The sequence below is a fragment of the Stegodyphus dumicola genome, chromosome 2 (assembly GCF_044657685.1).
Source record: "Stegodyphus dumicola isolate Sdum_Otavi_A_Nest chromosome 2, ASM4465768v1".
Taxonomy (NCBI): domain Eukaryota; kingdom Metazoa; phylum Arthropoda; class Arachnida; order Araneae; family Eresidae; genus Stegodyphus; species Stegodyphus dumicola.
The window spans coordinates 56,109,507-56,125,043 of NC_140769.1; the positions used below are offsets into that span (position 1 = coordinate 56,109,507).

General features: G+C 35.8%; 1 protein-coding gene across 1 annotated transcript in view; it reads left to right on the plus strand.

The window, feature by feature from the left end:
• LOC118183992 (uncharacterized) overlaps positions 1-15,537 on the plus strand; it is a 543,427-nt gene that overhangs the window by 483,472 nt on the left and 44,418 nt on the right. Inside the window, exons 140-142 of the mRNA XM_085809921.1 lie at positions 657-6,242; positions 7,146-7,187; positions 15,276-15,298. Coding sequence (XP_085666047.1) covers positions 657-6,242; positions 7,146-7,187; positions 15,276-15,298 — 5,651 coding nt within the window. The remainder of the gene's footprint in view (positions 1-656; positions 6,243-7,145; positions 7,188-15,275; positions 15,299-15,537) is intronic.

Genomic DNA, 15,537 nt, shown 5'->3' on the forward strand with positions numbered 1-15,537 from the left:
AATTAACATTTGGCTGAATAAATACTACAGACACATATATAATCATGTAATAAATACATTTTTCAGAATTCAAAAATTCGGAATTAGGATATATGTAGATTTAAAAGTTGTGAACAATCAAATAATTTATCTGACCTTATAATTAAAGTGTAAATTTAAATATTAATTTACATAATTAAGTAAAGCTTAGCTCACAAGACTAAAACTTAAATAACTAATAGCATTTTATTTGCATCAGCAGACATTTTAAACTTTCAGGTGAGCAGACTAATGTGAGTATAAAAGTGCAGCGTGTTTTGAACTATTTTGCATGATCTGTGAATTTATCACCTCTACTAACAAATAAAATTTATTTTTTTGTGTGCGTGTTAGTCTTCTTATGTGATAATTATACGTAATATATGTTTCGTCTGATACCTCCAAAATTATTTTGTCATTGAAAGCTGTGTTAAAGATTTTAGCATGCTACTTTATACAAATTTTTGTTCTTTCCTGCTACTGAAAAGTTTAAAAAAAATTTTGAAACTTTTCAAAATTTTTTTTAACTTCTGAAGTCATTAAGTTTTTTAATGATGCTAACACGTCAAAATTAGTTCAATTAAGAATAGTTCCAAACAGCTTCGCATAGAAACTCATAATCTACTTTCCGTTTATAGAAAAGGCTCCGGCACCAGTTGTTCTCGAAGAGATTGAAGCCAAAGAAGAGGAAATTATCGAACATGCGGAAATTAAAATAAAGAAGAAACCAAAGGAAGAAGCGCCTGAAGAAGTTACTGTTGTAAAGGAGCCTTCAGTAGAAGAACGAAAAGAAGAAGTTATAGAACAAGCAGTTTTAAAAGTAAAGAAAAAGCCTAAGAAAGAAGAAAAACCAGACGTAGAGCAAGTACAAGTAATCTTAAAACCAAAAGAAAAAGAATTAGAAGAAATACCGGTAGAAGTTACAGTTCAACGCAGACCTTCTAAACCTGAAGAAACAAAAGAAGTTGAAAGTGCAGTTATAAAGTTAAAGAAAGAAGAGAAAAAACCAGAAGAAATCATTGAGGAAAAGAAGATTTTGATTAAAGAAGATAAACCAGTTGAAGATGTTACTGATCAGGCTGTTGTGAAACTAAAAAAGAAGCCAAAAGAGGAGAAACCCTCAGAAATAGTCAAACGTAAACTGTCTGTGAAGGAAGAAATGCCAGACAAAACAGCAGTTGCCGTAATGACAATCAAAACGAAACCTGTAGAGGAAAGTGTTGAGGAAATTAGTGTTACACAAAAAGTACCGATTAAGCAAGAAACCATTGAAACAGTTGAAGAGACAAAAGTTATTAAAATATTGGAAGAAGAAAAACCAAAGCAAGCAGAAGAACGGGTTACTTTAAAAGTGAAAAGGAAAACATCAATTAAAAAAGCAGAAGAAAAGGAAGAGGAAACTGAAGATGTTCCGGCTTTCAAAACAGAGCCTACAATTACTGATTCAGCAACTCAAACGTTAGTAGAGTCTAAAGCTGTGGATACCGTTCATAAAATAACGACAGTAACAATTTTAAAATCTGAAGAAAAGCCTCAACCAGAGGAAAAACCTCAGCCCGAGGAAAAATCTGTGAAGATTCCTCTAAAAAAGAAGGTTGTAGTTAAAGAAGAGACAGTGGCCGAAGATATTAAAATCCCTTTAAAGCCGGAAGAGAAACCTGTCGAGGAAGATAAAGAAGAAATCATTACTGTACAATTAGAACAAAAAACAAAGGAAGAAAAACCTGTTACTGAAGAAGCAGAAGTAATAATTCCTAAACCTGTGGAAGTGAAGGATACAACTGAAGAACAAGCAGTTGTTTTGACAATTAAGAAAGGACCAGAGGTCGAAGAACAAGTAAAAGTCAAGCGAAAACCGAAAAAGAAAGAAGAACCAGCCTCAGAGGAGATAACGATGATAAAGAAACCGGAAAAACCTGAAGAGAAAACTTTGCAGGAGGAAGAAGCTGTTTTCAAGATAGATTTGAAGCCTGCGGAGAAAAAGGATACAAAAGAAGAGGAAACTGTGAAAAAAATTATTATAGAAGAAACTAAAGTTACTAAATATGATGTTCATGAAGAAAAGGCAGAAATTACAGTTAAAAAGATTGAAGAAATAGAAAAGGGAGTTGAACAAGAAGTGCCTAAGGTGAAAAAAGAGGAGACGATTCCTGAACAGCTTGAAAAGGAGATACCAAAGATTCCTAAAAAACCGGAAGAAGTTGTTGAGGAAAAAGTGAAAATAAAGAAAAAGCCGAAGAAAAAAGAAGAGGTGAAACCTGAAGAAGTCATTGTTAAAAAGGTTGAAGAAAAGGCTCCAGAAACTGAAGAAGAAATAATTAGTGTTGATGTTCCTGTTAAACCTATTCAAAAAGCAATTGTTGAAGAAGCAGCTGTAAAGTTAGATGTTAGTGAAATTAAAGAACAAGTAGCTAAAGTAGAAGAAGTAGTGACAACAGTAGTGAAAAAAGAAGAAGAAAAGCCTGAAGATGTCGATACGCAAGTCACATTCATAAAAAAGAAAAAAATAAAAAAGCCCGAAGAGGAAATTGTTCAGTTGAAAGTAGAAAAACAGGAAGAAAAAGCGCCAGAAAAACCAGAGGAGGTTGAAAGTGTTTTCGAAATTCGTCCCAAACTTAAAGAAGTACCTGCACCTTCTGTAGAAGAAGAAATAGCAGAAGTGGTTACTCTTAAAGAAGAAGTGAAGCCATTTAAGGTAACAGAAGAAAAGGCAGAAGTGAGTGTAGTAAAAGAGCAGGTTGAAGAAAAAACTGAAGCTACAATTATAAAGAAAAAGAAACGACCTAAACCGGCAGAGAGCCCTGAAGTAGAATTCAAAGTAACCTTAGAAAAGGAAAAACCAGAAGAGAAACCAAAAGATACAGAAGAAGAATTTGTAATTAAAGCACGGATAAAAGAAGAAAAACCGGTCATTGCGGAAGAAATCGAAGAAGTTATGAAACTGCCAACTGTTACTAAGGAAGAAAAATTTACGGTAACCGAAGAAAGTGTTGAAGTTACTGTTAAAAAGGAGGTCATCGAAGAGGATGTCGAAGAAGTAAAAATTGTTCCGAAAAAGAAAAAACCCAAGAAAAAAGAAGAGGAAGAAACAGTTTTCAAAATTCCTCTGGAAGAAGCGAAACCTCAAAAGCCAGAGGAAATCTCTCCAGAAGATGTTGAGGAATCGTTTGCCGTTAAAATACCGAAGAAGGAACCGATTAAGGAGACAGAAACAGTTTCAGATGTTGTTAGTATTGTACCTCAGCCAGAAAAGAAAGAGGAAATTGAAGAAGTTGAGATAACAGTGAAAAGGGTAACCGAAAAGGAGGAAAAACCTTCAGAGGAAGAAATTCAACCAGCAGTAGCAGTCATTAAGAGAAAGAAAAAACCAGAAAGGAAGAAATCTGAATCTCCTGTTGAAGAAACATTTGTTGTACCTCAAGTCAAGGAAAAAGAACCTTCACCAGAAGAAGTTTCTGTTGAAGAGAAATTCTCTGTTGAGATTAAGAAACCAGAAAAACCAAAACCAGTTGAAGTGATAGAAGAGACTCTAAAATTCACACTAGAAAAAGCTGAAATCAAAGAATACAAAGCAGAAGAAGCTGAAGCAGAAATTACGGTGAAGAAAGAAGTTGTGGTAGAGGAGGATGTTACTAAACCTCAAAAGAAAGAAGAGCCAGAGGTGACGAAAAAATTAAAACTTAAAAAGAAACCTGAAACGAAAGTTGAATCAACTGAAGAAACTTTCTCTATACCGCTACCAAAAGAGGAAGCCGAATTGCCGGAGGAAGAGAAAGCCCCTGTAGAGGAAGCTTTTTCTGTTAAGCTGCCCGAGAAACCAAAGGAGCCCACAAAAGTGACAGTGGAAGAATCTGTTACAGTTGAACTTGAAGAGGAAAAACCAAAGCCAGTTGTAGAGGAGGCTGCAGAAGAGGCAACTGTACTTTTGAAACAAGAGGAGCCAGAAAAGAAAGCGCCTGTGAAAGTTGAAGAGGAACAAAAAGCAACTTTAAAATTGAAACCTAAAAAGCGGGACGTCAAAGCAGACAAACCCGTTCAGGAAGAGCCGAAAGAAACATTCGAAATACCTTTATCGAAGCCTGTTGAAAAAAAAGAGAAGGAAGAAGTATTTGAAGTTTCCCTGCCAAAGAAAGAGAAGCCTAAGCAGGAAATTGAAGAAGAAACTACACTTGTCATACCAGCAGAGGAAAAGCCGGAATACAAAGTCACAGAAGAACATGAAAAAGTAACTGTGAAGAAAGAAGTAGAAGAAAAAGTTACAATCAAGAGGCGCAAAGATGAAAAGAAAAAGAAAGAAGAAATATCTGAAGAAGTAACAATTCCAAAGAAGCCCGAAGAAAAAGTTCCCGGACAGCCAGAACCTGCAGAATTCAAAGTAGATTTGCCAAAGAAGCCATCAACAGAACCCAAAGAGGTTCCAACCGAAGAAGACACATTGAAAATTACTATTCCAGAAGAAAAGAAGAAAGAATTAACGGAGGAGAGTGCAGAGATTACTGTCAAAAAAGTAGTTAAGGAGGAGGCTGAAGAGAAAGTTTCAATTAAAAGGCGTAAAGATGAGAAGAAAAAGAAAGAAGAAGTATCTGAAAAGATCACTATCGTCAAAAAACCAGAAGAAAAAGCTCCTGAAGAAAAAGCGCCTGAAGAAGCTGCGGAATTTAAAGTAGGTTCACCGAAAAAGCCAATGAAAGAAACAAAAGAAGCTCCAATAGTGGAAGAGACTTTGAAGATTACCATACCGGAAGAAAAACCAAAGGAAATAACAGAGGAAAGTGCTGAAATCACAGTTAAAAAAGTAGTTACGGAAGAAGCCGAGGAGAAAGTTTCCATAAAGAGACGTAAAGACGAAAAGAAGAAGAAAGAAGAAATATCTGAAAAGATTACTATAGTTAAAAAGCCTGAAGAAAAAGTTCCTGAGGAAGAAACTCCAGAAGAAACAGCAGAATTTAAAGTAGGTTTGCCAAAAAAGCCCTCAAAAAAACCAGATGAAACTCCAGTCGAAGAAGAGACTTTGAAGATTACCATACCAGAAGTAAAACCAAAGGAAGTAACAGAGGAAAGGGCTGAGATTACAGTTAAAAAAGTAGTTACGGAAGAGGCCGAGGAGAAAGTTTCCATAAAGAGACGTAAAGACGAAAAGAAGAAGAAAGAAGAAATATCTGAAAAGATTACTATAATTAAAAAGCCTGAAGAAAAAGTTCCTGAGGAAGAAACTCCAGAAGAAACTGCAGAATTTAAAGTAGGTTTGCCAAAAAAGCCTTCAAAAAAACCAGAAGAAACTCCAGTCGAAGAAGAGACTTTGAAGATTACCATACCGGAAGAAAAACCAAAGGAAGTAACAGAGGAAAGTGTTGAGATTACAGTTAAAAAAGTAGTTACGGAAGAGGCCGAGGAGAAAGTTTCCATAAAGAGACGTAAAGACGAAAAGAAGAAGAAAGAAGAAATATCTGAAAAGATTACTATAGTTAAAAAGCCTGAAGAAAAGGTTCCTGAGGAAGAAATTCCAGAAGAAACTGCAGAATTTAAAGTAGGTTTGCCAAAAAAGCTTTTAAAAAAACCAAAAGAAACTCCAGTCGAAGAAGAGACTTTGAAGATTACCATACCGGAAGAAAAACCAAAGGAAGTAACAGAGGAAAGTGCTGAGATTACAATTAAAAAAGTAGTTACGGAAGAGGCTGAAGAGAAGGTTTCCATAAAGAGACGTAAAGACGAAAGGAAGAAGAAAGAAGAAGTATCTGAAAAGATTACTATTGCCAAAAAGCCTGAAGAAAAGGTTCCTGAGGAAGAAGCTCCAGAAGAAACTGCAGAATTTAAGGTAGGTTTGCCGAAAAAGCCATCGAAAAAACCGAAAGAAGTTCCGACACAAGAAGATTCTTTCAAACTCACCATACCTGAAGAAAGAAAACCTGAGGTGACAGAAGAAAGTGCAGAAATAACAGTTAAGAAACCAGCTCCCGAAAAGACAGAAGTGGAAGAACGAATCTCTATTCGCAAACCTAAAAAGAAAGCTAAATCTGAAGAAGAAGAAATAAAAGAATCTTTTACCGTCGCACGCAGAAAATCAGAACAGGAAATTAAGACTGAAGATGTAGAGGAGACCTTCGAAATCAAGGCTGCTCCAAAGAAGAAGCCAAAGAAGCCACAGGTAGTTTCCGACGAAGAAGAGTCACTTAGCATTTCCCTACCATCCGAGAAACCAGAATTCAAGACTGAGGAAGTTTCTGGTGAGTGAGAGCTTTTTTCTTTAAATTTTTTTAAAAAATAATTTATGAGTCGAAGCAGTCTAAAATTAGAGACAAAGTTGAAACTATCTTAAATTTTGATGCTTTTCTTTTTTCTTTTTCTTTTTGGTCTGAAAATATTTTTAGTATTTCATGGAACCTTTGAAGGATCCGTAGGTAAAAAATTGGTTTAAAATTTAATCGTTATTCGGCGGTATTCTTAATAAAATGACTTCGGTACATTTCTTTTCATGATTCCATCTTTCTCAGGAACTAAACCTTGAAAACTCTTTTTATTGCTGAATATGGGGAATCTTCAATTCACTCTATTGAAATAAATGAAATATCCTAACTCCAAATTAGAGTAACATTTTGTTTTAGGTTGGTCTCATCCTTGTCGCTTTGCGCGTTATCTATTTTGAACTAGAAATGCAGATGAAATCAAAATCTTTCAAATAATTCATGAACAGGTGATCGCGAATGAGGGAACAAGCTTAAATAAATATGGAACATATTGCAAACAAGAAATAGTTAAATGAATTTTAAAATTATTATTTAATACAAAGAAGCCATCAACAGAAAGTATTTTTGCAAAATTTTAATAAAATTTATTGAATTAAAATTATTTCTTTCATAATTTCTCACTTAATTTATTAAAAAATGTAATTTCGGAATCTGTAAGTCCTGAACTATGAATTAAAAAAATACAAAGTCTCATGCAAGTTTCAAGCCAAATTTATCATAAAATTACTATTGTAAAACATTTAACAACTATGGTAATCCTGCTTCAAAACTGAATGTAACAGGTACTTTTCAAATCATGCTTGATTCATTGTTATTTTTAATTACTCTAAGAAGATATTTAAGCTTATTAATAAAGCATAACAAACATCATACGTTTTTCAGAAGAGACCAAAGTTACTCTACGGAAGCCATCAAAGACAGAAGGTGAGTCTTTCATTAAATATTCATTTATTTAAAATTGCTTTCATTTAAATTTACTAAGCCATTAAAATAATAAAAGATACTGTGGATCTTAAGATCTTTTTTTTTTTTTTTTTTTTTTTAAATAACTTTGGGTTAGCTTTTGTGAAACCATTAACACATCGCGCTGTTAGAGTCCGTGCGATACATAAAAATGTTTACTATTAAATTAATTACGAGTTTAAGCATAAGCTTTAAATTTGCTTTATGTTGATTAACCCCTTTTCTATGAAACGGAAAATTAAGTTTATCAGGTTCAATGTTTCTTCTAACCTTCTTCGGAAACATACAATGACCTGACTAGAACACAGAGCTTACTAAAGCTATGTTCACTAATTGTAGTAAGTAGACAGGATACAGACGAAGGGTATACAAAACCCTTTATTTTTTCTTTATATACAATGACTTCCGTACTTCGGAATACAATGACCCTCCACTCGGGGTCTAACTTAAAAGATATCAAAATAAAACTAAAACTCTAATTTAACTTTAGAATAAGATTGGCCTTATAATAACAGAAAGCGTATGTAGCACAGAGACTGTGAACACTACAATACATTTAATTTATCAAGAGGATTAAAACCTCTGGCCTGGAAGGCAAAGTAGCAACTGCGTAACTTCTAAGGTAAGCGGCCTGCTTCGAACTCACGGCTTCCTCCCTTCTGCTTGGCAAAAAGGCCACACTTAAATACTTGGCGTTCGCCAGACAACTTTGCATAAACTCCTTCACGCTTATAATTCTGGCCGGAAGTAGAAAATAAGAAGTGATAGTAAAGATTTAAAATAAAATAAACGTTAGTAAAACTTAAGATCCTTACATACTTCCCGCCAGAGTTAATTAGTTTGAAACTGAGGTCTAAAACGACCTTGTTGAAAACTTTTAGCTCTAGAAACTAACGCGAGGCCAAACTTTTACAAACATAACTTAGCTAGAAACTAGAAAATTTTAAAAGAAAGAAATTTGTTACAATAGCAGCTCCCGGAATATACAACAATCTTTTTTCTTTTTCATCTGTACTGCATCAAAACAGGAGCTTTATTCAATTCTGGTTCCTTCCAGAGATCTGGAAGGAAAACTAGTTTAATGAAATGTTACAGAATGACATTGCAAATAACATGTAGAATATACTTTTCTTAACATTCTTATTTCATTCATGACTATTTTAATTATCTCTCCCCGTGCTCTCTGACATGTGTTGTAAAAACACCAAACACGAATGTGTTTCTGTCTATGTGTTCAACACTTCCTCCTACAATCAAAACACTAACGTGTTAAAATTCAACATACGAGACCTCTTAACACACCCTAATTTCAACTCTAGACCCTGAGGTACTATTCTGAAAGTGGCTAACTCTAAAGTGTAGCGTCAGAGAGCCTAACTACATCATTCAACCTTTAACACATATTCACCATGATTTAATCTTTACAGTCACACGAATAACAAATTTTTAACATTACTTTCACTTTTACCATATCACGGTATTTCTAAACATTCAAAATAACAGTTCACATGTATACAAGAACATATCAAGATGCCGTTAATTTTACACATTTGAAAACATACATTAGTAGTACATTGTTAACTTCTATTCTTTTCAAAGCAAGTGCCAATTCTTTCTACATTGAAATAATACTACATTTCAAAAAGTCTTTCAGACTAAAACTTCTTTCTTGTTAGAATGTTTTAAATAAAATTTATACAATAACTTTTTACAATATTTAAGTCTTTACACAACGCTATTATACATCAACTTTAGTTTTACGCGCGAGTAATTGAAAAACATAATAAGAAAATCGGTCACAACTCATTTCTCGTTTTTTTGGCGATAAAGGTAGACCTCGCATGAGGTAAAACTTCTTGAAATCTGCCACTTGCAGTAAGAATGAAAGATTAACTTAAGTTTGTAAAGTAACATAAAATTTTACTTATCTTTGTAATATTCAGACATCCTTTTTCTGGGCCCAGTCTTTAAAGGTGCTGCAGACCGTAGCTTGGTTGATCCTCCTTCTTGTACGGGCTCGCCCTTCAGTGCTTTCCTCTGGAAGCTTCCGTTTTTCACCACTACGGCCACCCTTGAACATCTTCCTTCTGTCCTCTGCTTGTGGTCTTGGCCGTTTGAAGGCAGCTGGTCTTGGTGGAACCGGGAAACTTCTGTCGTGATCCTGCTTGGATCTCGTTGTTGGCCGTTCAAATTTTTCTTGTACTGTTTCCTCCGCCGCTGATGGCCCTTCCGCAGTTCGGCGACTTTTGCTGCGGAGAGTTCTGTCGGATGAGTCAATCTTCCGTTTCACAGCCGGGTTATAGTTGCCGTCCTTTCTCCCGGTCTTTTCCACATACGTCGTCCTTCTCCCTTCATTCTGGGGGTGTTCGTGAACTCTGTTTTTTGGACGGTGGAACGGCTTCTTTTTCTTTGTACCTTCAATTTTTCCGCGGGGCAATTTTCTTTTCACTTGCTTCTGTCTCTCATTGGCTTGCCCTTGTACTTGTCGTTTTCCCACCTCTGGAACTTGTACCTGCGGTGTCTGCCGTACCGGATCCTGCAAAAGATCTGAAAAGATTTGCATTTTATTACGGTCATAGAATGGTTTTATCTGATCAATGTTTGCGGAACAGGTTTCACCATTTCTTGCCTTTAACACTACAACAGCGTGAGTTATTTTTTCTATAACATATGGTCCTTCAAAGCGTGGAAAAAATTTGGCAGTTTTATCTTCTGGTGCTGAAGAAAGTGAATGCTTAATTTTTAGTACTTCATCCCCTACTTTATAAGTTACTCCCCATCGTTTCAAGTCATAATACAATTTTTGTTTTCTTTGTGCTACTTCCGTATTCTTTTTTGCTTCTTTTATTAGTTTTTCTATATCACCCATTTTAAATTCTGGGGCTCTTTGTTGCACATAAAATAGTTTATCTAACGGTGTTATAACCTTTCTGCCTAGAAATAACTCAGCAGGAGTTTTTCCCGTTGTATCATGTTTTGCGGTCCTAAGGGCGAAAGCAAATTCATTGACATAGTTATCCCAGCTTTTATGAAAATTTTTAACATAACTACGGATAATTTTCACTATATTTCTGTTGACCCGTTCCGCTATATTTGATTGCGGCCGATACGGGACCATTTTTAAATGACGTATGCCCAGTTTTTGGCACATGTCTTCAAATATATTACTTACAAATTGAGGACCATTATCCGATATAACTTTTAGGGGCGCCCCGTATTTTAAAATATATTTATTTAAAATAGAATCGGTAACTAATTTCGCGGAGGCTCGTTTTAAGGGAACAATTTCGGTCCATTTACTAAAATGATCAACTATAACAAGGAGATAGCGACTTTTGTTTAACTGACTTTTTGGGAAAGGGCCCAATAAATCGATGCCGATTATTTCATTTGGAAATTCGGATTTAATACTATTTAGAAACCCGGCCGGGCGGAAATTAATATAATTAACGGCTTGACATGTTGGGCAGGACTGGACATACGCCCTTGTTAACTTTTGCAGTTCAGGAAAGTAGACTGCCTCGCGTACGCGTTGAGTAGTTTTTCGAATACCAGCATGAGAAGCTAAAGGGCTGTCATGGAGCTCTTGCAGGATATTTAATCTAAGACTAGCTGGGATAACAGGTCGAAATTCGTTGTTGGAATTCGTAGTTTTTGTATAAAATAATAGACCATCTATTAGTTCGTAATGGGCCGCCCTATTTCTTATCGCCACAATATCTTGGTGGCTAAAATTTTCAGGATCCTTCAAATACTCATAAATACTTCCAAACTCAGGATCCTTACCCAGTTCGGTTATTACAGTTTCTCGGGAATTTATTGTACACGCTGTCAGCATTGCAACTTTTACGGTATTACCCTGTTCGTCTAATTTAATTCGTGACAGGGCATCTGCTACGATATTTTCCTTTCCGGGGGTATGCTTGATTACCAGATTATATTCTTGCAGCTTGAGTGCCCATCTTATTAACCTTGGGGATAAATTTTTTCCAGAGTACAATCTAGTTACCGCCGCATGATCAGAATATACTGTTATCGGCGCCTTTCCAAAATAGACTCGGAACTTTTGCACTGCTAACAGAACTGCAAGTGCCTCTCTCTCGGTCGCGGAATAGTTTCTTTGTGTTTGATTTAAAGTTCGGCTAAAAAATGCCACTGGCTGCTGATTTTGCGAAAGTACCGCTCCTACCGCATAATCCGAAGCATCCGCTGAAATTTCTAAATTTTCATCCTTTTCAGGAAATTTCAACACAGGGGCTTGCGTTAATGCTTGTTTTAATTTTTCGAAAGCACTATTGGCTTCGGCCGTCCACGAGAATCTTGCCGTTTTCCTTTTTAATTTAAACAATGGCTCAGCGATAGCCGCAAAATCTTTTATAAAGGACCTATAATATGAACAAAGTCCTAGAAAAGAAGAGAGCTTCTTTGCCGTGTTTGGAGTCGGATACTTTTGTACAGCGATTATTTTTGATTCATCTGTCTCGATCCCTTTTTGCGATATTTTGTAACCTAAATATTTTAATTCAGGGGCTGCAAATTTGCATTTTTCGACATTAACTTTTAGACCGGCCTCATTTAATAAAGAAAACACCTGTCTTAAATCCTGTACATGTTGGTCTAGATTATCACTAGTAATAATGATATCGTCTAAATAGATAAATGTGGACTTTCCGAGAACAGGTCTTAACACAATGTCCATGCATCGCTGAAATGTTGCTGGGGCGCCTGAAAGGCCAAACGGCATTCGCAAAAATGCATAAGTGCCAGACTTGGTTATAAAAGCAGTCTTAGGCACGTCCTCAGGCCTGATCCCTATTTGAAAATAACCATTCGTTAAGTCTAAAGTTGTCATAAATTTGGTTGATTTTATGTTCCTTAAAATTTCTTCTATAATCGGTAACGGATATACCGGATATTTCGTTATGGAATTTAATTTACGGTAATCAATAGCGAATCTCCACCTTTTTGGATGCTCCAAAGGATAATCATTATTTTTCTTACATAAAACCACCGGACTAGCATAACTACTTGAGATAGGCGTTACGATCTTTTTACGTAGCATATCGGTAATATGCCATTCTATAATTTTTTCCTTATTCTTATCATACCGGTATGGTTTTTGACGAACCGGCAATGCATCTCCGGTGTCAATACTATGGTTAGTAACCTGGGTAAATCCTGGAATATCACTAAATAAGGAAGCAAATTCACTTACCACTTGTCGGATTCTATCTTGCTCGTCATTAGGCAGGTGGTCGAGATTTAACCTTGGCGGTTCAACCTTTTCTACACGCACTGGTTTCATCGTCAGCTTAAGAGACGCTTCATTAAAATCCAGTGTAGCTTGTGCGTCTGAAAGAAAGTCTATTCCTAGTATTAAGTGTGCTTGCAAATTCTTTACTATAAAAAACATCACCTTTACTTGTTCGTCCTTGATACGGATGTACAAAGGTACTTTACCTACGCACTTACATTGTTCTCCTTGCGCCGCTAATACTGTTGTATTATCCGCATTATATATGCGGTATTTGCGAAAATACTTTCTAAAAAAGACTTCTGCCACACAGGAACACTGCGCGCCGGTATCCAGGAGTGCGGTGGCCGGGATATTATTTACCAAGACTTCAATCTTCGGAAGAGTTAAATTTTTCACCATTACTGTATTTAACTTGTAGGAAGAGGGATTTTCGTGGCCTTCGGATTTCCGCACCCTCTCGTCAGCAGAAATCCGTTTTAGTTTAAATTATTTTTCCTTTCGGTGCTTTCCTTCTTTCTCCACTGGCCTTGAGACTTTTTTCCTGGGTTGCTATTGAACTGTCGACGTTCGCCGGCTGTTTTTGAATGCTCGGGTTTCCTTGCCCACTGATTCGCTTTTTCTCCGTAGCCATGTGCTTGAGTTTGCTGTAGTCTTGGCGTACCAAATTGGTTTCGCTGTTGATATTTGCGTCTTCTTTCGACGTCCGCCGTTCTTCTACTTTCAAACTGGATTGCTAGCTCAAATAATTTTTCCAGTGTAGTCGGATTTCTCAATTCAATAAAGTCTTGCACTTGGGGTAGTAACCTCGGCAAAATCACTTGAATTATTTCAGGATCCGGACGGTTTCCATACAAGAGCTTGAAAACGTGAATTTTTCTTAAAATAAAACTCGAGTTTTTTTCCATTCTTTGTTGATATATACTGAAAAGTTCTGTTTCTAATTTCGCACGATCCCTTACAACAGGGAAGGCTTTTAGTAGGGCAGTCTTGAAATTTTCGTAGGTATAGGTGGGACTTCCTGCTTGACCCAAGAGACTTCTGCCGATACATTTGAACCAGTTAAGCGCTTGGCCCCTCAAAGCGCTGGTAGGTAAGGTAACTTTTTGAAACTCGTGCACGGGGTAGAGCATGAAGTGGTCATCCAATTTTTCCAAAAAACTGGTTACCTGTGAGTTTCCATTAAACGTTGCTTCTGGTTTCATCGAAGCGCGCATGGTCTGGACAATATACCCAAATCCTTCCAGGGCGGCAGCTGGCATTTCTGGATTCTGAGCTGTTTCTGCAGGCAGCACAGGTTCTTCTTGAAACTCGGCCATGGTTATTCTTCGTCGGGCGCCACTATCAGGTTCAATGTTTCTTCTAACCTTCTTCGGAAACATACAATGACCTGACTAGAACAGAGAGCTTACTAAAGCTATGTTCACTAATTGTAGTAAGTAGACAGGATACAGACGAAGGGTATACAAAACCCTTTATTTTTTCTTTATATACAATGACTTCCGTACTTCGGAATACAATGACCCTCCACTCGGGGTCTAACTTAAAAGATATCAAAATAAAACTAAAACTCTAATTTAACTTTAGAATAAGATTGGCCTTATAATAACAGAAAGCGTATGTAGCACAGAGACTGTGAACACTACAATACGTTTAATTTATCAAGAGGATTAAAACCTCTGGCCTGGAAGGCAAAGTAGCAACTGCGTAACTTCTAAGGTAAGCGGCCTGCTTCGAACTCACGGCTTCCTCCCTTCTGCTTGGCAAAAAGGCCACACTTAAATACTTGGCGTTCGCCAGACAACTTTGCATAAACTCCTTCACGCTTATAATTCTGGCCGGAAGTAGAAAATAAGAAGTGATAGTAAAGATTTAAAATAAAATAAACGTTAGTAAAACTTAAGATCCTTACAAGTTTCACTGAAATTCTAATTTTAAGTCCCATTTTAAATCTACATTTCCCATCCACTCTTTAAAAATAAAGTTTTAAGGGCTTGAAATATAAAAGAATTTAACTTTTATTGTATACTTAAAGACTAACGCCTCATGCATGAAAAGATTAATTAAATTTGCATAAAACAGACTTAGGAGCTGCGCACAGTAAATATTATTAAAACATTTTAGGGTTCCTCACTCAAAATAAGAAATAAATACTAAACTATAGCGACTAAAAGAATTAGTTGAAGCTAAACAAGTATCTAACGTAGTTGGCCTTGAGTTTAAACTAGCCGGCAAATATCAAAGACACGTAACAATACGGCCGAGCTTAACAGCTTCAAGAGAGACTTAGCCCGAAGGCAAACATGCATTGCTCAGGATTCCTAGCTCTCTCTAACGAAGCTTTGATCGTTTGGTTGCATATTCTGGTTTACAGCTGGAATTAATTCCGCTGTTGTCAAAGATTATCACGGAATCCCACGGGGGGACTCACACATAAGGGGTTCATCGAATTATTCCACCATAAAGGTACAACCTTAAGCTATAACTCTCTTTAATGAAGTAAGTTGAACCTTCCTTAAATACTACGTCTAAATAATTTGGATTAAAATAACTATTAAATTAAAATATGTCTTACAAATCTATTAAGTTTATTTTAATTTTCTCTAGTTTTTCACAAAATCATTTTTTACTAAAGATTCATTCAGTAAGTCGCTATTCTTGTTTAATGACTGCGTTAAAATTTATGAAGTAATTTAACATAAAAGGAATTCTACAGTTTTTTTTTTTTATATATATCTGTGCATGATAATTGCATTCCCAGAAGATTAATGTACAATTTTTTTTTTCTTTTGCAGCTGAGGAAATTTTGGAAATTTTGGTAAGAGAATATTGCAATTTCTTTTTACAATTTTTCCCCTTTTACATAATGCAAGAAATGGCTAATTTTTAATATTTCTATTTGTGACTGTTATGCTTTATATATTTTAAAATTTAGGCTTAATATTAAACAAATTATTCACATATGAAGTACACTTTTCTGCTTACCTTCTAGAGCAGCATAAGATTTCAAACTTTTAAATAATTTTGCATAAATTAACATCGAATTAAATAAACTTT